Here is a 27,716-nt window from a genome sequence, read left to right on the forward strand (position 1 = left end):
GTCTCCATCATTTAAACTAGAGAACCTTTATTAAATAATTGATGGTCAATTTCCATGAGGTCTCAGTTTTATATTCCCTCATCTGAAAAAAGAAGTAGTCCACCATTCCTCTGGGTAAGTGTGCATATCAAGGCTGACCTGCATGGCAGGACAGGGGGAGCTGACTGTCTTCCCCAAAACAGAATGATGAAGAGCAGGACTATTGTCAGTCCAATTTCAATTCAAACGTTCAACAAAACATAACCAGGACAAGCTCCAAATATTCCACTGCTTCTCTTTAATTTCTATTTCAGTTTTTTTCCCTTAAGGGAGGAACTATTTTTCTGAATTAATTGAATTGAGAGTGAAGTGAATACAGTCCTGCATTTAAGAGTGCTGATACTACAAACAACAACAACAAGGAAACAAAAAGAGACTGCAGAGTTTCTGTTCGAATCGCTCATTCTTCACATCGTATGTGAATTGAAATACTTTGAAATAGGTTTGTTAAACCGCAGTTTAACAAACCTATTGAGAAAGAATATCTGTTTGATTTGAATAATATTGCCGGAATGGGCTTTTAAATATTCTATCACCTGATTTCCTCCAAACTTCTAGGCTGAGAAGGCTCCTGTAGGCAAACGAGTCCACCCGTACTGAAGACGGCTTCACAGAAAAACAACAGAACTCAATGAAAAAGTGCTTTGTATTGTTCACTCAGTAATTCAAAAGCTAGAGCAGTATATTCACTACACAGGATTGATTATTAAATGTAAAGCCAAACCATTGTGAAAACTATAAACTGTGGGTAAACACACTGCATGTTGCAGCCTTGTTGTGAGAGGGCTCATTTCTGGTGTCAGCCAACATGGGACAGAAGCAACTTTGGTAATAAGTGCTCTATGAAGAAAAAGTCTACAATGTCCCGTGCAAAAAACAAAACAAAACATAAACGCACTGAAATACTGGCCTGTGTGAACTGTGTTAAACTGAGGGCTTGGAAGGAACAGGTAACCATGACTAGGATCTGTTTAGTAAGAGCATTCACACCTATGAATATGTTGTGACTATGTATCAAAAGTTCCATATACAGTGAGTAAATAGCCAACATGGAGGAACTTATCGGCAAATGTATCCAACTGGCATTTTCATTCAAAAATATAAGGGCATACATTGGTTGTGAATGACAGAAAAGTGGCTGAATAGTTTACAAATTTCTATCACATCAAATGTAACTGATGTCTCTGCAACTGCAATGTTTTTTCTTTTGTGTCTTCTTCTTCCTCTTCTTCTCAAATAACTGATACATACACACAACATACAGGTTTCACTGTCCGAGTCATAGAGTTGGTTAGAGTAGCAATCCCCAAAAAAGGAGCTCCACACGACGTCAGCGGTTTCAGCGTCTCTGCTCTGCAGAGCTGAAACGTCTCCTCTGAAGTGTGTCTGCTGCCCGGCCTCCAGTCAGAGTCTGGCAGTTCTGGCTCTTCTGGATCGAGGCCAAAACTAAAAGAAAACCCCTTCCCCAGAGTCTCCCACAGCCTTAACAAGAGCATCTGTAATTTCCTTCTGCTTTGAAAATAAACAAAAAAATCCTGTTCTCTGGTCAACCACCACTCAGGGTGTAGTGTAGCTGCTTGTATCCTTGCTGAAGTTGTAATACTCCTCCATGTCTTCCATGTTTGCTGTGGTTAGTTTGGTGAGGTTTTGGGAGCCACCATTGTCCATACTGTCTGGTGAAGTGAAGCTGAAGTTCTGTCCTTCATACTCCCCCTGGCTCTCCATTTCTGGAAGGACATCTGGAAAATACAAAAGAAATTTATCATTAAGGACATTTCCAAAGCTATAATATTCCCTATAAAACATAAATCAGAGTCACAACGTCAAATAATTCTAACATTCCAATTTTTTGTTTTTATCTTATGGGCACAAGTTATGAACTTTTTAGCAAAAGACTATCAGCTTTTGGGAATAAGTTTCCTGCAGATGGTAATTGTGTGTTTTGCCGTACAAGAGCGGCGAGAATTTCCAAGGTGATTAGCAGAGTTCTCTCCATCATGGAGGAGGTGAGCATCTGATGTCGTTAGAGACATAAACATTATTTATAAATATCTTGTGCACACAAGATAAAAAAAACATCACCTGAGGGGATTTTAGAAGCTCTGCAGTTGTAGGCTAATTATGATGCACGTTGTTTTCTTGCTGAAGTTTTGACAGAAAAGAGTTCTTGTGTTAAATCAAAAGAGTTAAAATGATCATACAGTGCAGTGGTTTGCATTGTCACCTTACAGCAAGAATGTTCTCCCACAGTCCAAAGACTTTAAATTGACAGCAGCCTGTGGGTGTGAGTGTGAGTATTGTGTCTATATGCTGGTTCTGCAAATACACTGGCACTTCTTGTCCCGCGGTCACCCTGTCTCTCACCAAATAGCAGCTTGGATTACCTCTAGTCTGAAAGATGGATTATAAAACCAGTTTTATAAAGGTTGAACTTTTTTCGATTTAAAGCCACTTAAATTACATTGGAAAAAGGTATCGTTAAGTATTAATGATAAAATAAAGAAAAAAACATAATTTAAGTAAGAGAACTGTGTGTGATATAAGATCCGATATGATTGACAGGGTCGCTGCAACACAAGCACTCAACCCTAGAACTGATCTGATTCAGATTCAAATGTAGCAGAAGTCAACATGAAAATACATGAGATCATGTTTGATGTATGTCTGGTCAAAACAATAAAATCAATATTGAAAGTCTCAGCCCAACAATAAAACGGCCAACATCAAAACATCTGATGTTGGCTTCAAAGCCGTCAGATCTGGACCCGACCAGCAGCAGGTTTATGATCTGAGCAGCACTGAAGACACTGATGGGTGATACCACTGAACAATGAAAAGGGGCATGAATCCAGTTGTTTGATGCAAGGTTGAAAAATTTCGAAAGATTAATGAATATATTGACTCAAATCGGAAAACATGATAAAGACAGAATGTACAGATGTCCTCACCTTGTCCCTCTGGTGAAACTTCCATCCCATGTTTGACCTTCATGTGCCTGCTGAGGTTCCCCTTCAGGTTGAATTTACTGGTGCAGTAAGGACACTTGAAAGGCTTACTACCAGCATGGAGGTGCATGTGGCCCAGCAGGTTGTACATTCTGTTGAAAGACTTGCCACATACCTTAAAAAATAAACAAAAATCAAAACAGTGATATTTATTAGCACAGACATATACAGAAAATATGCAGTAAAGCATTAGTACGGTATAGATATTACCAGCCTTCCAAACATTAGTCTGCTCTAAGCTCTGGGATTTCCTCTCGATGTTAGAATGTGAATTTAAATCAAATTGCTAAACCTTTACGAGCTGCAGCTCCAAGCAGGAGATAATCTCATTTCTCTTCTGAACTTTACTGAATTGGTTTATGACCCATTTATTAAATTGATTGCAGTTTGTACACATCAACTGTGCAAGTTAAACCTGAAGTTAGTTTCACAAGGTTCTGTGTTCGGACAACAGCTGAACTCCTACTCCACGGCAAGCCAAGAGTTTCTTCTAACTGCCCACTTCAGACACCAAGAGCCAAGCATGTAAACCCTTTAAAAAGGGAAATGCATACAAATCTCCTGGTCCACTCCAGACCAAACAGATGATGGGATAGTATTCACATTGCAGCCTCTCCTCTCCCATCTGGACCAGGGGAACATTTGCATGCAGGGTTCATTGACTACAGCCCCTCATAAAGCTGAGCTGAGTTGCATTTTATTTTCCTCTCTGTGCAGCTGGACCATGGACTTCTTGACAAACAGACTCCAGATCAGCACTACCTGCCTGTTCTCCTCCACAATGACACACAGCACTTCCCCTGGAGGGTGTGTTCAGCCCTGTGCTCCTCTCCAGACTGCATGGCCTCACACAGCTCCAACTTTGTCACCAAGTTCTCAGAGGACACCACCATCATCAGCTGCATCACAAACCGTCACAAGTCTGCTTACAGAGCAGAAATGAGTATCAGGAGATCCTGTGCTCAGTAAGACCAATGAGCTGATTGTAGATAGATTGTGAGGCTGCAGGGAGGGGAGCACGCCCCCATCTACACGAATGGAGCAGGAGCTGAGAGGTTCAGCAGCTTTAGATTTCCCAGGATTTACATCAGCCTAGATCTGAGCTGGTCACACCACACAGATGAGATTGCAAAGGCAGCAAGAAAGAGCTTTTTCTTCATCCGTCATTCTGGCTAATAACGTTTCACTGGCTGATTCAGAATGGTGCTACAAGTGCACTGACAAGAAGTACGAAAATAAAACATATCAACCACATATTTGCACCGTCATTGGCTCTCTGGATTCTGAAATTCTTCTCCTTGCTTACAGTGCAAATCCCTAAATGCCACAACCACATCTTATAGAGTTCATATTTCCTTTTAACCCCACTAGAACAATGCATTCCTGCAATACGGACTTGCTTGTGGATCAGAGAGTCTCTTTCATTTTGTTGCCTCTGTACTTGTACTCTGTGTAATGACAATAAATTGAATCCAATCCAATCCAATAAGTAGGAGTAGATCACCAGTCAGATCCTTCAGATACCTGACTCCTCTCCTGTCAAACCAGCTCCTAGTTTGGGTTCAGACGGCCTGGACTGCTGGAGGACTTCCCATGAGGCACATCTCACTTTCTCTTCTTCTCTGTCTGTACTATTCACATCCCATTAATGCAGTTTACAAACTCTGCTTCTTATCGCTCCTGTAATTTAGTTATTTCTCGTCTTCCTCCTCTCGTCTGTATCTGTGACTTTGGGACCCCCCTTGACACCACAGGCCTGTTCAACACCTCCCTGTTGCCCTCTCTCTCAATCTAACCGGCGGAGGCAGATTCCGGACCGTCCAAAGTGTTTTTCCTCACAACTGTCATCGAATACTTGTTTATGAATGTTTCCTGAAATAAGTTCTGTTATGATTTGGTGCATGTTAATAATATAGACACAGTCCTGTAACATCAAAAAATGATAACACCAAGCAGTAAATAATCGCTATAAACCAATAAGAAGTAATAAAGACGGTTAATCTGCTTTGATACGATATATTTTTACAAATAATTGTAAAACTTGAATCAACATATGCAATTTATGTCCTTGTGTCTACGAGTGTTACCAACACAAAAAAAGTGAACTCCAAGGGCAACATTAAAACCGCAGAATTTTATTTTTTACAGAATGGTTGATTTCTTTCATGACGGCTGGAACATGTCTTTCAAACATGCCAGGTTGTTTTGGCCTCCAGGGTGTTAATTGAAGGTCAAGTACTCACCTTGCACTTGAATGGCTTGACAGGTAGGTGGACGATCATGTGCGTCTTGAGGGTCTGTTTCTGGATGAAGCTTTTGAAGCAGACGTGACACTGGAAGGGTCGGACGCTGTTGTGAATGAGCATGTGCCTCTTCAGGTTGGCAGACAGGGTGAACTCTCGTGAACACACATCACACTTGTGGCCTTTCATTCCCTGCGGAGTTCAAACAGAAGAGAAGTGTTAGTTATTCATTTCGATATAACTAACAGTTTTTTTTTTTTCGTTTGCCACATTGTTTGGTAAAAGTGTGAGAGAGGTGAAATATCTGCTTCATTCACAGGTTATCAGTGAGGGGAGGTGTGGGAGACTGCAGGAAAACACAGTGTGAGGTTCATGTAGGTCTGAAAATAATTATAGGTAGTTTAATACAAATTGAGATTAGTTCTTATGATTTGGCTGCTTTGTCCTGATTACCAACATGGGCAGTAGTTGCAACACCTCATGGAGATCACTGCTGAAACCTGCAGTTACTGTCGCGCGCAGACGCACACACAAACACACACACGCTCTGAGTCATAACTCGGTCACATCTGAACACACAGACGTGACACATATTTTCAGATTCAGTGGGAATTACCTTTTTCAATTAATTCGATCGGCTTTGATATTACTTATCCTATTAAAAGTCCATAAATCTTCTATCTACTAATTGCAGAAATATATGTCTGACTGTAAGTGGAGCACATATCTCAAAAAACAATCACTTCATCGGCTTCGCGCTTAGCATGTGTATTGTTAAGGGCCTGAGGAAGTGAAGTGTTGAGTTTGGTGGAATTTGGACACGTTATACCTTGTCATTCACGACATTGGCACATTCACGACAACGGGCGGCCACTGATTCTCCAGTTCGGATTTCTGCATACTAAGATGAACTTTACTTAACTTTGAATAAACAGGTGAACAACTCCTTGTGCAGCTGCGGTGATGCAGCTTTGGGGTTCTGTGGCAAGAGGCCAGCAGCAGGGACCTACTTGCTGCAGCTCAATCACTGCAGTTCACTTTTACATTCCTAGCATGTTAAGAATGGCCCCTGCACTAGTGTTTAGAATCATTGAAAACAACAAATACATTTGACCAATTATGAAAGTAATACACTGATATCAATCTGTTCATCCATTGGTGTGCTGCAAACTGAAAATGCTAGCAGATTTGTTTGTCTGGGCTGGCTGTAACACTTGTGCCCATAAAAACTACTGACTAAATTTATGCTGTTGTAACTTAACATTTTCCAGAAAACATCATAGGTGGTATAATCTTCCTGCTGAACATGCAGCCCAAAGAGGAGGTCTACAACTGTACTCTCATGGACAGAACAGCTTTGGGGTTTTATCCTGGCATGGAAATATATTAAAAAAAAGCTCCTTTCATCTTGTCTGTGAGATGTCCATTTCTTTGACCATGAATCCAAGGCAGCCATTTTAGGTTTAGCAAAAGAAGGTGACTGTAGTGCAACGCCAAAAGCCCACTTTACCCGACCTTATACTGCTCCCATAATATTCTCAGACACATACAACAGTAAATGTATAAACACTGAGAAGCAGGTCAGAGGCGCAAACAACTCGAAACATCCAAGGTTGCTCGTCTTAATGAATCTGCATCACAAACGCCGCGCTCTGGAGCCAGTGTCTGCAGACAAAAATGTACCATTGAAAAAGTGGATTCGGGTAAATCGAGAGGAACAGATTTGTATCACAGGTGGGTTGAGAAACGGCGTCTGTATAAGCAGACAATAGTATGTCAGTCCACCTACTGTCTGCACAACAGATGGATGTTGTTGCTGTTGTCCACCAGGGGGAGCAGTGGAAAGACAGCAGGCTCAAATACCTTACAAAACCAATTTGTTTCATGAGATTTTTCCCTCCCAAGATGCATGTGTTTTTGTTTGTGAGTTACTGCATTCATGTGTGTGTTCAGAACCGACAGGAGAGATTGAGCGATAGCAGCTCATTAAGAAAAGGATTATAAAAGATATGTACATGTGAATGCCTTGTCTCAGTAAACAGGAAATTTATGGACATTTCTAAGTGAAAAAGATTTTGTTTTTCAGCTCACAGTAAGATTAAGACATTTTGCAGGATCTTCCATCCGATCAGTTCTGTTTTGTTAACATGAACAAACGTCTTTTCAGAGCTGGAAACTCTATTCTCTTGATGGTGTTCCCAGGAGACACATCCTGCAGCTTTTCTAGTGAAGTCAAACAAATCGTTCCTGATCTAGACCTGGTAGAACTACAAAGTGAGGGTCTTCAGAACTTGTCACAAAGTCTGTCATTAGTATGTTGCTGATTATATGGTGTTTGTATCATTTCAATTTAATCTATTAAGATTTATAGACTGGGGGACTGATTAGTCTTTGCTACGATGGGAGATTTCGCAGTTTATTCTACTGTGGCTTCAGAAATGTGTTAGGCCCTGTCCAGACCTGGTATTAACCTCTGTCCTGGGTGATCCGAGTTCCAAGCGTAAAGTTATTTGCCCACACGTGGCATCAAAATATATCCTGAATATGTTTTCTGTGAACATTTGAAGTCAAATCTTTTTTCCTGCTTCATATGCAAATTAACACATACATCATTTGTGTTCTTGAAGACCAAACAGTGTACATTTTACCTAGTCTGAGTTTACTGACGTCACAGTGTTTGTGTGTGTGTTGGTGTCTGTGTGGGGCCATCACTGAATGCGGTCTGATTGATCAGACCTCAGACATATTAAGGATATATTCAGACCTGCACTTAGCACTGACTACTTGTGATCCAATAACTCCGGACATAATTTAATACCAGGTCTTAACAGGGTCTTAGCCACCCCAAAAATCTGACATACAGACAAAAGGATGCAGGAAGCAGGATGGACGCCTGGCTGGACAAGTGCTCTTACTTGTCTACTTCAGCCAGATCTCAGTGGGTAAAGGACAGGAGATGATGTGCCTGTTTGCATTCTTTCTCCACTATTGTTTGTTTTTACATGACAAGAAAAAATATTATATTTTAATTCATGGCCTGTATGTAACAGTCAGGGTGTTCGGGTGGGAGCAGTAGTGTCTGGTGTCAGTACCTTATGAGTGAGTGAGTGCTGACGAAGGTGGTGGAGTTGAACAAACTCCAGGCCGCACTGGGAGCAGGTGTAAGGCCTTGGGCTCTGGTGCTTCAGGAGGTGGTTCTGGAGCTGGCTACGGTACGCAAACGACTTGTTGCACTCTGTGCACTGGAAGGTGTGGGGGCCCTGGTGGCTTGTCTGGTGGCGCTTGAGGTGGGCGTAGGTCGGGAACTCCATGCCGCACTGTGAGCACACATGGCAGCGACCCCGCTCATGCTTCACCTCATGTGCTCGCAATTCGCTGGGATAGGCGAATCCGCGGCGGCAGAAGCGGCAGCTGTAGGGCTTTACGTCAGTGTGCTGGAGCATGTGTCGCTTCAGGTGGCTGGTTTGAGTGAAGCCTTTCTTGCAGACGGTGCACTTGTGGGGCCGCGTACCTTGGTGGGTTAGCAGGTGGGTTTGGAGGTGACTGGGCTGCTTGAACAGTTTCCCGCAGTGAGGGCAGGCGTGTGGTTTGATGCCATTGTGGCCCAGAATGTGTGTGACTAAGTTGTATTTGGAAGTGTAAGATTTATCACACATGCGGCACTTCCAACGCTTAAGACCGTCTCCCACATCTACGCAATAAGATTCGTCAATCTGGATGTTGATATCGAGCCGATCTACTCGGCGACCGCCGTGCCGACGAGGCGGCTGTGGTTGTGGAGGCTGCTGGTGCTGCGCTCCTCCAGTCCCATCTGTCCACATCATGCTCTGGCCGCTCTCTTCGTACTCGCCCCCCATTCCCATTTCTCCCGAATCATAGCTGCCAACTTCACTGGTCTGGAAGTAGCTGCTGATGGCTTCATCCTGCTGTGTGGGCTTCATCATGTTGTTCCCCTGGTGTTCCACCTCTTCTTCATCCTCTCGCCCAACTCGACTGTGGCCCACAATAGGACGCTGGGCCTGCAGTCCTCTGTGGCCCTGCTCCCCTCCTCTATGGCCCACCTGTGAGGGCGGAGGATGAACGTGTGCGTTGGCTGGCGGCTGGTTTGTTACCTCCCGCTCACACTCTGCACAGCTCTTGTTGGTGCCTCTAAGGGTTGCTGGATCGACTTGTACTAAACCACCTCTTGGGGCCATGTTGTTAAGAATGTGGACACAGGACGACAATCCAGAGTTTACCCCTTCCCCCTTCACGTGGGACAAGGACACGTCACCGGCCTGAAGGCTGTGACGATCGGGGCCAACCATTTTCACATCTGGATGTTGGGGTGGCCCCTGATGCCACCTCCTCTGACTACAGCTGGGCTGCATCTGACCGTCTTCTCCCAAATTGTCTCCTAAGTAATCTCCGTTGGCTCCGATAAGCTGGTCTGCGTACTCGTAGTCGACTCCGTCTACTGGGGGCGCGGGGGACTCTTTGGGTTCGCCGGTATAGAAGCCGTTGGGTGCAATTGTAGCTCCAAACACTTCATTCTGAGAGATGAGACCTAGCACGGCGGCCTGGGCCAAGGACAGCACAACTACTGGATCTGTCTGTGTGCCTATGTCCACCAGCCTGGCCATTACCTTGGGCTCACATCTACCCAGGCGCCGGCTCGCCTCCTCCTGGAAGAGACACACATGAGGACAGTCAAAGTATCAGCACAGCAAGGAAGCAATTCACAATTACATATGTGACTACAAACTGACTTTGTCATGACTCATTTTACCGACGGGAAATATTAGTTCAGAACTTTTCCTGTCACTATCTTTAGTTTCATTGTTTAAGCCAATTTCTGAGGTCTATCTCACGAACAGCAGTGATTAGGACACTACACCACATTTACTTAATCAGGTGGTTTCAATTTGAAATTGTTATAATTGCAAATAAGGCAAGATGATAACTTCATGACCACAGTCAAACTACGCCACGCGGAAGGTGATCCAATATGGACAAAAAAGGGTAGAGGCTCATCATCCAATCTGTGTTTCTTTGAGCTGGTTTTCAAGAGAGCGGAAGAGGGAGAGAGAAACAGGTGTTGGTTTCATATTGTTGAGTGTTGCATCACTGAGAAGGAAACACAAAAAAACTGATATGAACCTGAGGTTCCCCAAAAACTTGTTCTGATACAAGAGGTCAACCTGAAACACGACTGTCCACACGCAAATCTTTAGATCCATTGACAGAAACACAGCAACCATGAGAGACACCATCCTGATTCAGCTCTCCATGTAAGGTTAGTGTGTGTGTGTGTGTGTGTGTGTGCGTGTGTGTATGTGTTTGTGTGAGAGAGAGACAGTGTGGATGTGTGACAGGGGATTAGATGGCCAACTGATCTACACACAAACATTCGTTCAAGTAAGAGAGGAGGAAAAGGAGAGAGAGGAAAAAAACTGAGCAAGATTATGAAATGAAAAAATGGAAAAGCAGGAGAGGAAACAAACAGAGGAGAGTGGGGAGAGAACAGAGGGGGGAAGAGGAAAAGGCAGTTACAGAAAGAAGGAGAGGGAGAGAGAGAGAGAGAGAGAGAGAGAGAGAGAGAGAGATTAGACCAGGCATGAGTCTAGTGGAGGGGAGGGGGAGAGGAGAAATGAAAAAAGAGATAACTAAAAAGGTAAAGGAAGAACGAAGGAGAGATAAGGAGAAGAAGGGGGAGGGGAGACGGGAGGGAAGGAGGGAGGCTGAGAGAGAAAGGGAGTGAGGGGAGAATGAAAGAGTGAGAGGGTGAGTGTGAGGCAGCAAGAGCAAGAGGAAGAAAGAGAAAGATATGTTGAAACAGAGAGGGAGGGAGGGAGGGAGAGAGAGAGAGAGAGAGAGACAGAAAGAGGGAGGGAGGGAGGGAAAGAGAGGGAGACAGAGGGAGGGAGGGAGGGAGGGAGAGAGAGAGAGAGAGAGAGGCAGTGAGACACCAGGAGAAAGAAGCAGAAAGAAAATGACAAAATGAAAGCCAGACAGAATGAAAGATAGAAGGGTAAAAAAAGTAAATACATGAGGGAGAAAAATGAGGAAAAAGGTAGAGTTTGCAAAAAGCTCAGAGGAGGATGAATGGAGAAGGCGCTAATGAGACAATTCTTCATTTGTGAGAGATAAGAAAAATCTGCAAACGGCAACTTTAAAAACTAAAAACCCCCAAAGGAAAATAAGAATCTCTATTATTAGCTTTCCTTACCTGACTTTCAGCGTCAATGTGAACAAACCCATGTTGTCCATCACCTCAGTGAAGTACGGCTTAACATACTACGAGTGAGAGCTAATGAACTCACCACGCTCCTCCTGTTGTGGGGTTTCAGGTGCTTCAAGGATCTCATTCTTCGGCATGAGTGTTGAGTGAGCGAGCGGGCAACGTTCGCCTCCTACTTATATGTGAGGGACGAGGGGAGGCGGGGCTTACACTGCCCACCCTCTCTCTTCTATTTCACCAGAGTTTTCAGGAGTGAATCTGGTCACACCAATGCAAAGGCAGACCAAACACAAACAAACAAACAAAATAGTCTGCCAACATACCAAGATGTGGTGAGCAGGTTTAGGCGGATATATGTCTCCTTGATAGTCTGGTGATAAATGGGTGAGGTCACCTCAAGTCACAAGACACACGCAACAACAAAAAATAAAAATCGACATCATCTCAGTGTGAAATGATGAACCCTCCGGGGCTGCCTCCCGCCTCACTCAACCACATTTCCTCCATCTTTGTCTGTCAATCTTTGTCTTTGTTTCTGCCAATCCCTGCCTGTCTCTCACCCTTATTCCTTCAGCTTCATCTCTTACAGAGTCCTTTTTTTTCCTGTCTTTCGTCTCTCCCTCCATCTCTTCATTTGTTTTCTCCCTCCGCCTTTGAATCTATTGCTCTTCTCATTTATCAAGTAACATTTATGAGTAGAGAACAAGTATTGGAGAGATTGTTTCGTGCTCTGACTCGGATGCAAGTGCAAAGAAGAGAAATGGAGAGAGAGACAGAGGTAGAGAAAGAGAGAGAGAGAGAGAGTGAGAGAGATAGAGAGATGGAAGGTGACTGACAAGGAGATGAGCGAATGGAGGGGGTGAGAGAGAGAGAGAGAGAGAGAGAGAGAGAGAGAGAGAGAGAGAGGACGGGTTGGAAGGAAATAATACTGGAGGAAAGGAGAGGGGAGGGGGTGGAGGGGAGAGTCAGAAAAAGAGAGAGAGAGAGAAAGAGACTGAGGGGGATGGGGAGAGTGGAGCAGAATGCGGTAAAAGAAGGAGAAGAAATGGAAGATGGATGAAGGGAAGAATAAGAGTTACTGGAGAGAATAAACGTATCGTACGAATCGTAATGATGCACCGTGGATCCCTCACACACACACGTCCATTGATTTATGTCCTCGGAAACATCAAGAGTCAAGAGTGAAGAACTTTCATCTCTTTTCAAGTCGTCTTGTGACCAGAGTACCACCAGCAAAATTGGGGATGCATGGAGAGATGAGACGGTGCCAGTGGTGGCATGAGAGTCCAGAAAGGTCACACACGTCCTGCCAGTTATGAAACTGAGACAACACAAAGGCTGAAAATCAGCAACACAAGGAAAGTAGAAGAAGAGAGTCAAATAACTAGTGTCATAGAAGACTAAAGCAAGACGGCATATTTTGAAGCTTCAGCAAGTGAATGAAAAAACAATAACAATTGTTGCAGATTCATTTTCTGCAACCAATTATTAAACCCAACGGCTCTAAAATAATGACAACTTATTTTCCTCTAACTACCAAGGACAGTGAGATTCTTGTGAATGGTCTGCTGCTTGTAATGGAATATGCTGATGTGCAATATTAACGATTGCATATGTCAATGCATGGTTTGCTGAAGGTGTGTTCCCTCTACACGGTGCTGTACGGCCACAACATTCATTTCCATGACGTTACTCATCCTCCCTTTCAATCAATCACTGGTCCTCCCATGTCACAGAGCACAGCTGCAGTAATATCAGGCTGTGCTTTTTTCTGGCTTTAATAGAAACGTAAAGACACTGGCAGCCCTGTGTTTTACAGGCTAGCCAGATAGCACTTTTAGACAAATTTAAATGAACCGACTGAAACTAATCACTCCTAAGAAAACAAGGATGTTAACTAAAAAAAATCTGAAGAAGGTAATGAAGAGGATGGATGGCAGAGAAAAAGCATATATGGACACAAGACAGCTTGAAACAAAGAAGTATTTAAAAATTATATATTTAGATTCAACTAAACTAATATACACAATTAGGCCTTGCTTGATTAGAATTTTACTTTTAGTTCTGGATCTGGACAAAATAAGATATTTGCAGACAAGGAAACTGAAGGAATAAGACTTCTGATTAGTTGGCAGTAGAGTGTGGCTCTGGCAGCAATTTTCTGCCAAACTCATCACTCACGACAAAATTTGTCTAGCTTGTCCCAAGCCCAACAGGCAGAGTTTATGTTGTGCCTGAAACCAACCTGAGCACCGTATTCACCAAGTATGCGTATGCAGCATTAACAAATCAAGTATACAGCCCAAACAACGTGACTTAACCCAAACCAAAACATGAACATAATTTCAAAATGTTGCCCTGATTGGCATGGGTCCGGTATCCACACTCTAGTTGGTAGACTTCTAAAACAATGCCTGGATAACATAATAGATTTAATAAAATATTTTAGGGGAAATTTGCTCAGCAGATTTTTTCAGTAGTGTTGGTGAGTCGTGATGTGTGGATTTGGTTTATCTCATACAAGTCATCATTGTTGAACCCCATATGCATATTTTAATAATTGTATCGAATTACATTTCACCTATTTTTTTTTTCATTTTCTTTGTGTTTCTCAGTTTTGTGAGATCACATATTCAGAAATACTGAAGAGCTGAGATGTGACAGGCAGGGGTGGTCCGGTCTCCAATTTCAGAGGCACTGATTTCTGAGTTTCCATCAAAACATATTAACTCTTCACAAATAGTTGATGCTCTTTGGGGTTATGCTATACAGCCCACATCAATCATAACTCAGTCAACCACAAAACACCACAAGATGTTTGCACAGCATAGCCTTTAAATTCAAAGTTATAATCATGAACATAACAGCTCTGGGAGATATGGAGACACCTGTGGTAGCTTCCCACCCTGGGAGGTGAACAGCCTGTCACCTCTAGCTCTTCATCTAACTGCTAACTGCTGCTGCTCCTGACTTGCCTATTATTACCTGCAACATTTCAGACTGATCCTCTATCCGAAAATATTATTTAAATATAACATTTACAAAAACACTTTAATGGATGCATTTTTGATTAACCATAGTTTATAGTATTTGTATCTATTTACTCGTCGCCGACACAATTTCCTGCGACTATTTTACGGTGAAAGTTGACCCAAACAGTAACCCTTACAAAGTTTTTACTTGATGTAAAGTGGACAGTAACTACTGCAAAACTCTGTTCGAGCTGTGCGAACAACAACATATTCTCTCTGTCATAGGAACAGTTCCCCAGGGATACAGTCAAATGGGAGCAGGAAGTGAAATACGACCAAAGTGAGACACGTCCTGTTAGCAGGTTTAAACTGCACTCTTTCCAGCTGGATGCAGACTCGCTCTAGATGTAAGTGGATAAAAGACACATAGGACAATGTCAGAGCCTGACATGGTTCACACAGACCAGGCTGCCTTTGACCTGTGCAAACTACCTGTGATGAACAATGTGGTACAGGAGTGTTTTATGTCAGGCATGATATAGCTCGATTGTGGGTCCAGGCAACAGAAAACAACAAAATTTAGAATTATCAAAGTTTCTCAATTAATTTATGAAGCGACAAGGTTCTAGTTTCTTCGCTGTGAAGATTTCAAATTCAGTAGCATTACAGTGGGGTCATTGGTTCCCAATGTGTGTCCCCATTGTGTGTATTCCCACAGACAATATCCTCAATGTTATTTAACACAGAAACACAGGACTCTCCCAGCAGTTCTAATTGTTGACTTCATTTCTAAAAAATTATAATCTGTACCTGAGCCTCAGTCACTGGCACTCAAAAGAGTTTGAGTTTTCATAGACTAATCCAAGCCGTAAAGATGCTCCAGCTGTAAGCCATATTTGATTTTCTCTTTAGAAAATAAATGGGACGTTTACATCCTTGACCACGAGCACCTAAAACATCACTACTTTATAATTTCACAACTCAATTATACCGAAATATTGCCAAATCTTATCAATGCCAAAAACCAATGCCCGATTTAACTTCCAGTAAATCCTCAACCAGTGACCAAACGCTTCCAGCTGTGCAGAGGGAACGGTGGCGCTCATGAGGCCATGCTGTCTGTGAACCTGAGAGTTGAGGCGGTCACATGGTTCATCTCGTTTACATTTCCCTGAGGATGGCGACTGCCATTTGTGGTCGTTTTGTGGCCCAGCAAGTTAGCCACTTGTTGAATGTAAACAAACAAGCGACCGCCATTTTGGAATTAAGACCGCTAGCTTGGGGGCAGATTTTTAAAGGATGCCAGTGATTATGATTTGGGTTAATGAGAATAATATAGGCATGTAAATGGCTGTGGAGATGGACGTGTTAAATGAGAAACAAATATGAAATTATTGCGACGGAAAAAGGTTTTTGTTCAATTGGTAGCTTTTGTTAGAAAAAAAATCCTCAAACATGTTGTTTTTTTCTGTTTGAAAAAAAACAGATTTTAAATAAAGTTTGTATCATAAATGTCAAGGGGGAGTTTGGTAAACAACAGGATAGAGAGAACATGGAGGAAAGACAGAGAGAGAAAGGGAAACTGCAGAGGACAAAATGGGGCGTAATAGAGGAAGCAGAGAGAGAGAGCGAGAGAGAGAGAGAGACAGAGAGAGAGAGAGAAATAGAGAGAGAGAGAGAGAGAGAGAGAGAGAGAGAGAGAACAGATGATTGGATGGAATGAAAGAGGGATTGAAAGGGGAGGGAGGGGAGGAGATAAAGAGAACAGGGAGGGGAGGGTGAGTGAGTGAGTGAGTGAGTGAGTGAGGGGAGGGTGAGTGAGTGAGTGAGTAAAATGGAGAGAGTAAAGAGAGAAAGAGAGAGAATGAGAGGCAGCAGTGGGGGAGGGGAGGATGTAAAGGGAGAGCAAGAGAAGCAGCAGAAAGAGAGAGAGACAGACGGAGGGAGAGAGAGAGAGAGAGAGAGAGAGAGAGAGAGAGAGAGATGGGGCAGAGAGCAACGTGAGAGCGAGAAAGACAGAGGGAGGGAGGGACAGTGTGCAACGTGAGAGAGGAAGAGAGAAAGAAAGAGAGAGAGGGAGGGAGGCAAAGAGAGAGAGGAAAGGGAGGGGTAAAGCATGATGGAAACCGAGAGCGAGACAGGAAAAAAAAGGGAGGGAGAGAGAGACAGGCAGACAGAAAAAGGGCGAGAGAGCGAGAGACAAGAAGGGAGGGAGGGAGGGAGAATGAAAAAGGGAGAGAGGAGGAAAGAGAAACAGATAGAGGGGGAGGGTAAGAGAGCTAGAGCGAGAAAAACAGAAAGAGGTAGAAAAAAAAGGGAGAAAAAGAAAGAGAGAACAGACCCTATCTCGCTCTATTTTGTGGGTTTCAAAAACATGGATGCAGCATAAGGAGTAGGAAAAGAAGAATGGTATTGTGGGTTTTTACAAGTCCTCACACACACAGACACACACACGCACACACACAACCAGTAACATTATAATCAACTAGCATCAGCTCCATTCAGGTACATTGTGATGTGGTCACAGCCAAAGGCACTCATCTTTTACTTTTCGCATCTGCTGCGGCACTCAACAATACAGTACAACTGATATATTGGCCGACTTTATCTTCAGATAGATAGATTGAGATCAGTGTATTGCAGGGTCTGAGAAAGCTGCAACCCACCATCAGCCCCTCCTCTCGCCCGTGTTCCCATGGATTCACTCAGTCACAACGCGGACCACAGGTTGTAGTTCTGTTGAAGCTTATTTTTGTTTACATTTTGGCAAACTGGCATCAATAAAAGCCTACCGATTGGCAGCCATGCCAACTTACCAAACAAGAATTATGTGTAGCACATAGATTGTTTAAAGGAAGCTGCCGTAGAGCCGGGCGATTTATTTTTCACATCAGTCGATGTTGATATTCTCCCGATACAAATGAAATCAGAATTTCTGTCATTTCTGCATCAGATGGTAAAAAAGATTAGTGGTATCACCAGCCTTTGTTGGAAAATGCTTTCGACACAGTTTGCAGTGCACGCTACTCTGCTTCTTGTTGGACTTTTAATAACCAAAATGTCTCCAAACTAAAGAATTCCATAGACCCTTCTTTACAACAACGTATTAGCAGGACCACAATACTGCAACTCCACTCCCTGATCACTAATGCGCCACAATGGTTCCAAATGACATCACCAAGCAAGATGGCAGCGAATTAATCCAGGATGTTTTGACATAATTTTTATTCAGTAGGAGTAAATGTAACCACTGAGTCCATCTTTCTAGTCATTCATGTCAAGTTTACATCACTGCCAATAGCAACTCTGGGACAAATTACAATATGGCAGGACACCGCAGAGAGCACTGGTATTAGACCACTGCTCAGTATCTGAATAAAACCTAAGCTGCAGTATCATGGTAGAGAAAAAGTGCCCCAATACTTTGATAACTACTTTTAAGTATCTGTATCAAAAACATCTAAGTTCATGCGACAATAGTAAAATGCTGCGCACTAGAGAAATTGATTAATGATTAGTTGCAATATGTGCCCACGTTCTAAAATCAAGGTGATATTTATACTCTCAGGAGTGAGACAGATAATATAAGAATTGGTATTTATGACACATTGATCATTTAATTCCTTCATAGGTCACGGGAAGAGCAGGGGAATAGACAAGAAGAGTTGACTTCACAGGTTCAGAAATGTCGATCTAGATTATTGGTTTGGATGCGAGAGCACAACAAGGAAGACATGAAACTAGCAAAAGTCCGAACATGATCACCACTAAAAGAGACCACTCTGAAAGGTCAAAGGGTCCTGACACACCGTGCTGACCTCAAAGTAGTGTTACTACACACACAGACTGACCCAACCTCATGTCCTCTATTGTATTGAGAACAAAAACTTATTTGAAGAAAGAAAACGTTAGCAATAACTTTTCAGGATAAATAGACAGTTTAGAGCTCCATCTCTGAAACTCAAAGCTGCTGTTATGATCAGACTTTAGGCTGCAGTTCTAAGAATAAGCATGTTTCCTCAAAGTTGTATTTCTTTTTGATGTTGTTCTGTCATACTCACAATATTTCACACTAATAATGGTGTTCTAAGCATTACATTTCTTATGATTATTTCATAATAAAAGTCAACTCGTGTTTTGCCAGTGGAATGCTTTTTCTTTGAAGCTGCAGCAACAGGACATTTTCAGTTTGCATTGTTCTCAGAAACAATTATTCATCATATGATAACATTTCTGTATTCGGCATTCATATTCAGCTAATTGTAAACAATAGCAGAATTTAACATTGTTCTTTTCCTTGAATATTGCCACAAATAACAATAATACAGCAGATATATTTAAATAATACTGCAATACTTTCGGCAGTGGGCCATAGGCTAAATCACCATTTTGTTACCTCATACAGTGATACATAACAACTGTTTGGCATTTTGGCTTATGGCATTTATTTAAAAAGTTCCAGTATGTAACATTTTGGTGAAAGTAATCTATTCGCAGAGATGAATATGTTTTCACTGGTGTGTGTTTCATCTAAATTTTACAAATTTTTAACCTAGAATGTGCCTTTTATATTTAAATACTTTATATTTAAATGGGGAGCGGTTTTTCAATAACAGTTGAACCGTATTGACCTGAACTTCAGTGACACATAAACCTTTCAAGCTTTCTTTTATATTCCCTAAATTAAGTATAAACAAAGTCAGAAGAATCAGGAAAGACAGTCTGAGGTGATGCTCACCTTATTGTGTCATTTGTTTTTCTGTACAATGATTTTATAATAAAACGTTTGATCTGAAACGAACATTAATTGATATCTAAGACATATGTATTAATGCTTACAGCAGGTGTAAATAGCAGATTTATTGTATCCCACTTGCAGCACTTGAGGCAAGTATACATTGTAATATATTTATGAGGAGCTGTCCTTTGGGAATAAAGTCCTACATTCTCACACACGTGGTGTGTTAACTGCAGCTGTTCCCACTTACATCTTATCTCTCCTCTTCTTAAAAATGAGAAAAAAAGTTTCATGACACAACGGCCTGTTGAACAGCTCATTCTTTCAATACAGATGTGAAGGGAAAAAGATGAATCTGGTTTTATTCAATCCAAAGCACACCTACTGTATTAAAACATCAGCACCAGATGTCATTTTATTCATCGCATGTTTCACCCTTATGTTACAAATTAATTATTGTGCCATAGCACAATAAAATATGATGGCATGGAACCATCAAACAGAATCACTTTTCAAACTAAATCGCTCCTTTATCCTCCTCTCACCCATCAGTCTGTCCTCATGTTTCCATGGATACACCCCCCCTTTTCCTCTCTCACTTTTCCCCATTTTCATCACTTCCTTCTTATCTTATCTCTTCCAGTATCATCCCCACCACTCCTTCACTGCTCTGTTGTTCTGCCCCCACCCAACCCCACTTTTCTCTTACAGAATTAACTTGATGCACATGTGGCACCTTGATACAGATCTTTACTAAACTAAGGAGATGGAAAATCAGATAAGATGTAACCTATTAACCCACTAAATGCAATTAATTAATCAATAGTTTTCCTGGCCTTATGCACAGCGGCACGCATCACAAATTACGTTATTTGTTTATGGCACTGTTTCAGCTGGTCGCACACCTCCCAACCTTTTTTACTTGCTGCGTGGTGCATCAGGCTCAACATGGAGCTAGAGACAATACTCTTCGAACGGGTCCGTCTATACAGATATCTCTAGGACCCATCAATGATATATTATAAATAATGGAACATACAAATTCTCAGAAGGCTCCTGGTGGGAGATTAACAAAGACGAGGCACTCTTCAGGAAAATGTGGATAAAACTGGTTCGTCAAGGCAAAGAATTGCTCAAAAGCTCAAAGCAGTGCACCTGGAGGGAAACAGGCTGGTTCTAAAATCGTATTTAATTTTTCTCTTTTTCTACTTTGCCTTTTTCTGGCAATGTGGTTGCCAGAAAAGCGCCACTTTTCAATGGGGGCTTCATATAGTCATTGTGCCTCAAGCACCATTGTGAAAAGGGAAGGTGTCGTGTTGACAAGTAATGACCAATACATCAAGCATGACCATAGCTTTAAGGTGCAATTGCCAATTTGAAGAAGATGCTAAGGTATTTTGCTAAGCCCACAAAAATTCACAGTGTTTCCAAAATGTGTCACCGAAGTGCTTAAGTAAAGCTGCCTAACTGTTCTCATTGCACAGAGTTAAACTGATTAATGAGCACATTTACCAAATGAAGCAGTTCTTTCTAAATCTACTAGTTGATTTATCAATTAGTAGATTGACATAAAATGAATGATCAAATATTTTGACGTGTATTTTACTTAATATTCATAATAATGTTTCTTAAATATAATAATTCCCGCTTGAAGTTTACACTGAATAAACAAATCAAGACACTTCATGACATCTCCTTGGGAATTTGTGATGACATTTTTCTTACTGTAGGTTATACGGACCAAACTATTAGCTGAATATTAATGAATATAATCTTCTATTTCTAGTGAACGTTAGTCTAAGAGATAATAATACTAATAATTATTATTATTATTATTAATAATGAATATTCTACTCCAAGCATTTAATATCCATTCCACCCCCCCGAAAAATTGTAACGGTTCAATGTGTAGAATTTAGTGTAATCTAGTTAGGAAATTGCATGTTAAAGCTGAACACCCCTCACCTCTCCTTCCCCTGCTAAACATGAAATAGAATATGTGGATATGTGGTACGCTTGTAAAAACATGGCAACTTCTAAAGAGAGGGCCCACTTTCGATGTAAATATTTCCATATAAAAGGCTCTATTCTAAGGCAACTCAAATTCATACAATTCAGATGAAACACACTAGTGAAAACATCACTTGGATTGAATAATATTCAGTTTCTGCCAATAAATCCCTTCCACCAAAATCTTAAACCCTGGACCTTTAATACTTAATAGTCAGAATAAGTATTGAATATTCTTTCCTTTCCACAAAAACAAAATTTTGAAGGTATCATATTTACTGAAATCTGAAGACGTGATTTGTCTCACAGACTTGATCCAACTGTCTTGTACAACATCACAACTTTTTGGACTCAGCGAAAAGACAATGTCAGCAGTAATGGCTGAGCAACAAAACAAATGTTAATCAAAACATCACAGTAAAATGGATGCAATCCATCCACAGAGGTGATCATCACTAAGAGTAAAACTACTGAGCCAAAGTACTGCAGAGTGTCATAACAAAAGCCTGAACAATGTCACAGAGACAATGTGAAAGCAAAGGGAGGAATCGAGAGGATGTGAAACAGGGACGTGACAGAAAGAGACAAAACAGATAAGCTTGCACAAACACATACAAACAATGCACGCACACAAACTAAACAAGCTAAAATTACATCGAAGGGGGTATGAACTAGGCCATTGCTCTACATTATGCTGGAAAGTGGTATTAAGCTAGGTGAACAGCTGATTGCAGTGACTAGTAAGGCTAAAGGCTAACACTGAAGATAGTTGCAAACAGTATATATTCTGCACTATACCAGATCAGCCCATAAGATGATGGTCCAGTCATGATTCAGTACTTGGCTAATTATCAAGAGTATGAGGGGAAAATATAAGCATCTCTGTACTGTAAACTGGTGTGAAAACATTGAATATTAAAAAAAAAGCCATAAATAATTAGCAGATTGTACAATACCACATTTTGACTGAAGCAAAATAAGCTCAACACTTAAAAAAAAAATCAAGCAGAGGGTTTGGCAGAGTATGAGGACTGACAGGCCCAATATGACACACCAGACAACTAATAACAACTTCACACAGCTAAAGCTGGCAGGACAGCATTTAGCAGGATCAGCAACAAGACCAAAAGTTACAGGCACGACTTGCACCTAATGGACAGTATGTAGGTTGTCAAGAGATTCTCCTGGATACACCTCTTGGAGAAGACTTAAGTTTCTTAAAAGCTATTCTGCGTTAAATATACTAGTGTATAGTGTCAACTAATTTATCGGCAGTACACAGAAGCAGCTATTTTGCCAGTCATCTGGTTTCATACAGAAAATGTGACAAAGTACAACTGATGTTAATGGGAATGGCGAATTTATTCTTCTTTTGCAGTGATGGTAATCAACCAAGGTATTGAAATGTACTTGATGGTGGCACCAGATGAGAAGTTTACAGATTACCTTGGTCATTCTGTATGAATAAATGTATTAAAATCAATGGCAGTCCCTCCATTAGTTTTTGTAACATTTCACTTACTAACACAAATGTGAACCTCTGGGTAACGCAGGAGGAAAAGTCAGGGGATCATCCAAGAATAGAGGATTCACCCTTTAGGAGCCAATTGATCAAGTACAAATTTAACGTTTTCTGAAGAATAAGTGAGAATTTATAATATATGGTGACACCGAGGCAAAAAGAGTAAGGGGATCGAGTAAGTCCCAATGCTTCATCCTCTGGTTACCATGAACATCTGCCCAAACTCTATACCCATCCATCCAGTAAATGTTTACAGATATAATGAATAAGTGAGAAGTTATATAATTTACAGTGATTCATCCTCTGTGGCGCTGAATGTTATGAAAATGTCATTGTCATTTCACTACAAAATTAAAATGACATCCTTTTGAGGGCATTAGAGAACAATTCAGAGTATCGCCACAGCATTTGGATTCATCCTCTGGGATCATTGATGTCAATAGTTGTTGAGATATATTTTTCTCTGGACAAAAGTGCTGGACTACCAGTCTGACACTGCCATGCTGCAAGCATGACTTAAAATGATTGCTGATATTTGCTACATATATCAAGGAAAATACAGAGTGTTGAAGAATCTGCCATCAGACAAGTTATATTATCAATAAGTGACACTTTGTTGGTTTCCATCCTGTTTTTTGTAGCTTTTGTTTTAGATTACAATCATACACCTATGCTTCTTTTCAGTCAGACAATATTATTTAAAATGAAAGCTGTGTTATTTGCCGTTCTAAATAGACAAGCTGCATTTATTGATAATAAAGCCATAAAGAGTAAACTGTCAGCTCGCTTTATTAACACAAATGATCCTAATTTGTTATATTTCAAACAATACCACATTGCAGGGCTTGTTTCCAGAAGGCCTCAGTATTGTCGTGTTTAAAATGGGCCTACACATTACACTCACATTGCTCAGACAAACTGGCATTACGCTCTAGAGGTCGTTCAGTAACCAACAGGCCCTACTCTACACATTAGGTCTTTGTGCTTCGAGAAACATCAGCCTCTTTTTTTAACCCTGCCTGCAGCACGACTGTGCACTGCAATGTGCTGACACCATCATCGGCTATTCTAAACCTTTTACCACAGCTTCAGTCCCACATCCAGATAAAGGCTGGAGAAAAAAGGGAGAACTCAACCCCACTCAACTCAAATTTCATTTATAAAAGAGATGTGACTAATTTCCAGGGTCTGCAAAGATGATTGGTTCTTTTCCAGAAATACTAAGGATGTCCCGATATGCGTTTTGTTTGGCCTTGCTGGACCTCATTCAACACAGTTACCAGGCCTACTGATGATCCATGGGTGAACAGTTTATGATCCCCTGAGTAGCATACAGATTGTGTCGTAGCAGCAGCACTGTAATAACACAATATCGATCCAGACTTGGGAAAATTCATTCATCACTGTACAACTCAAGCTGACGAAGAAATAAAAAACTGCACTGTTAAACTTGAAGGCATTTATTCTGCAGACAAAGTAAAAAACTCAATGGTTGACAGCTTGCCAGCTTTTTGTTGATAGTGACAAATTTTCAAGTGCACCATTATTACATTAGGTTATGAGATCATCATACACATCTTCAAAGACTATCGTATAATCATCAGGGATCTTTCAACGCTTGAAACAACGTGGCCTGGTCCAAATAAAGACTTGAATGTCTTCAAACCACACGGAACTCAAAAGGCATAGCAAATTCAGTAAGATAGTCTATTGGCACAAGGTTAACACAGAAGACCACAAATATAGCAGCCAACTGAGAGACAGCAATTTTGCAAAGCAAATTAAAATTTGCAGAGATGCCTTCGAGCAATAACAGACTGGAGATATTATCATCAAACAGTGGAAGTCAAAAGGCCTCAAAACTGCATTCGGGGAGGCAGAGCACTCCAGCCATGACAGGCTATCCACTAGAGCTGCCTGACTATTCAGGGAAAATAGCACAGTAAAAGACAAGAAATGCACTCCACACAAGGCAGGTGGGGGTGCACTGTACTGTGACAAAATACCAGGCCAACATCACTTCACTTACATTTACAAACAAAATACGACCAAATGAGTGGGGATGCTCAACCTAAGGGCAGCGATGAAATGGGATCTTCTGATGAAAGGCTCCAGTGACACTGATAGGGGTGAGTTGGACCGCGGTGGTTGACGCCCTTCACTCCCTTGGGCACCGAGATGATGAAGTCCATAAAAAAAAGTGTCATTTCAGGACTCTCATCTGTTCAAAGTGATACCAGAGAGGGTCACTTCCACACAAAAAAATGACAGACGGCAAGATCTGCAGCCCGGCACAGACACCTTGCTGAAGGACGTCGACTCATTTGAATATTTATATGCAAATGACCATCAATCTGATGACCCAAAAATATCTTTTCAGTCGCTGCCAGCCGTAGAACTGCACCGGCTGACACTGAGCTGCATCACAGCTCCGGTCCCCCGGGCTGCCGACTGGTATGCTCAGTCTGCAGCTGCCTTTTGCTGCATGCAGCTGCACCACTGCACATCATGTGACGAGACAGTGCATGGCAGGTATGCATGGGGTCGAGCAGTGTGATCACTCACTCACTGGCTTTCCATTACATTCAAACAAATGACACTAAAGCAGTAGAGACTAAAAAGACAAGAAGACCGGGACAGGAAGTCACGGTGACAGCCGGCGTAGAGATGCACTGCCGTCATTAGAGCGGAGGAGGATGTGAACCTGTGGCCCGTCAATGATCCCTCAAGTGAGGAGGCAGCCAACCTGGTGATAGCCTGACCCACTGGAGTAGACAGGCAACCTAAAGGTTATCTGCTGCAGTGCATCTTCCTGGTGCGGCCCAAACAACATACCCCCACCCGCCCCCCTTCCCTCCCGTGTGACCAAAAAATGTGGCCTCCAGTGTGCATTACATCCACCAGGGCTGACAGGGGGCAGACATTACCTCCACACCTGGACTGTGGCTCATTACACCTCGTGTGAAGAAGCAGAAACTTGCCCAGCATAAGATAAGTTGGCGGTGAAAACTTTGTTGAAGACGGAGCTACATGGGAGACACCTGGGCCTCCGGTGGTTTGGCATGGGGAGGTGGGTCTGGGCTAAGTGATGGACAGACCCGGGATATAATGTGGCCTGGTGGAGCCCCCCTTCAACACTCCTCTATGCGTCTCTTTTCCCCGGTCTCTCCATCCCCCCTCTCGACGCCATCTGTTTGTGGCATGAGAGAATGTGGAAGTGGAAAAAAAAAAGAAAAGAAAAGACGACATTTTGACTGTAGTTGCTGACCTACATCGACCATTTGTTTTCGGAGCCCCGCACCGACAGGCACCGACACAACCCGCAGTAGAAGAAACCAACAGACGAAACGCAGTGGCGGTTACAAAAAATGGCCTCACATACACACACATATGGCGGCTACATTTAGCGTCCTGCTCGTGAGGAATTTAATAAGTTACGCTTGAAGCACTCCGCCTCCTCTACCTCCGCCTCCTCCTCCCTCCGCCTCGCCGGCCCGGACGAGTAAACGCTCCGGCAAATAAAACAACCGTCGGCCGCGGCCGCCGTCCACAACACGGGGGAGAAACCCAGAGAAAGCCCTTCCACTCACCTGGTTCCAAAATCGGTTTATGGTGGCGACGTGGCTGCGGTGGACGTGGACCTGGGAAACACAGTTACAACGGTGGGTCCCCGTTGTGTGTAGCAGGAAGGAGGGAAGGGAAGAGAGGGGCTGACGTGAATGAATAAACAACTGAGCTCCTCCTCAACGCCACAAGTAAAAGGCGGACTTAGTGCGACTCGGCAGCGGCAGCAGCCATTAATCATCATCTGCATTTACACTTCATCTCTTAATAGCCATTTGTTGTTTACCCAAGTGGCTTCACAACATTTCACATCAACCATTATATCTGACATGAGGCTGTGGGTTTGATGTTTTAAACAAGCAGCCCCAGGAGGAGGACACTTCCTCTCATCTGCATTTGTATGGTTTGTTATTCGAGATCAAAACAAAAACATTTTTATATAATTGTTTCAGTAAAACATTTTTTTTTTTATGACATTAACACAAACCACCAGGTGGCACTATGCCGGCCCTCCGAAATGGAATGTATGGCTATGCAGACATGTTGTAAAACATATTAAAAACACGTTGCTTTAAATACTAATTCTACTAGTGGAAATAATAATAATAGTTCATCTGGAATTATTCAACAAAAAAAGTTACGTAAACTACTTGGGAATGATTGGGTCTCATTGAAAAATCCACAATAGGGAACTTGTTCCTAGTTTGTCATCTCTTGTATTTATTCTCTTGTTTATAGGCATATTTGTTACTATGTACTCCAGTAGTTTATTGTGCAACATTTACTTAGGGAGTTTGTACAGTTTTTAGTCAAATGAATGTTTACTACATTCTGTTTTCAGTTATTTTAATTCTTTGTATCCGCTTTATTGCTGCTTCGCTCTATGTGCAGTTGCCTTGACATGCTGCTGTAACGCAATTTCCCAATTTGGTTTTAAAGTACATATCTATCTATCTAAAAAGTAAATACTCAGTGTGGGGGAACTGACGGGTTCACGTTTGTAATAATCTGGTTTATACATATTGTATCAAATTATGCAGCTTTATAATTAGTTGTGACGTTAAAGAAGCTGACCTGTTTTAAACACAGATTTCATTTGAGCGCAGAGAAGCTTTCCTGCTTCAACAGTCAACTGTGCAAACGGCAGCTATGTGTCAAACATGAACCACATGCACCCAGAGGGTTAAACATCCAAGTGAAGTTCCAATAAGCAAATATATTTTTGAAACTTATCATAAAATATAATGATTTACTGGGGTTCACTGGTGTCCCCAAAATAGGATGTCCATCTCTTTGATTTATTCCATCAAAATGTCCACTGTCTTAGCCCTCACCTTCATTTAAGACCATATCGCTTAGTACTCACCTCTTTTTATCAACTGGTTCTTGAACCTTTAGTATGA

General features: G+C 42.0%; 1 protein-coding gene across 2 annotated transcripts; it reads right to left on the bottom strand.

Moving 5' to 3' along the window:
• Positions 1-7: 7 nt before the first annotated feature.
• Positions 8-26,966, bottom strand: LOC133953999 (zinc finger protein 710-like). Of its 2 annotated transcripts, none has more exons than XM_062388250.1 (5): positions 26,340-26,966; positions 8,380-9,951; positions 5,288-5,479; positions 2,988-3,159; positions 8-1,778 (listed from the first exon to the last, which is right to left on the bottom strand). In XM_062388250.1, the coding sequence occupies exons 2-5, from the start codon at positions 9,907-9,909 to the stop codon at positions 1,597-1,599; spliced, it is 2,076 nt and encodes a 691-aa protein (XP_062244234.1). In that variant the 5' UTR covers positions 9,910-9,951; positions 26,340-26,966; the 3' UTR covers positions 8-1,596. The 2 variants fall into 2 exon arrangements, with proteins under 2 accessions (XP_062244234.1, XP_062244224.1); XM_062388240.1 differs by lacking the exon at positions 26,340-26,966 and adding an exon at positions 11,590-12,048.
• Positions 26,967-27,716: the final 750 nt, after the last annotated feature.

This window comes from Platichthys flesus, chromosome 1 (genome assembly GCF_949316205.1).
Source record: "Platichthys flesus chromosome 1, fPlaFle2.1, whole genome shotgun sequence".
Lineage (NCBI taxonomy): Eukaryota > Metazoa > Chordata > Actinopteri > Pleuronectiformes > Pleuronectidae > Platichthys > Platichthys flesus.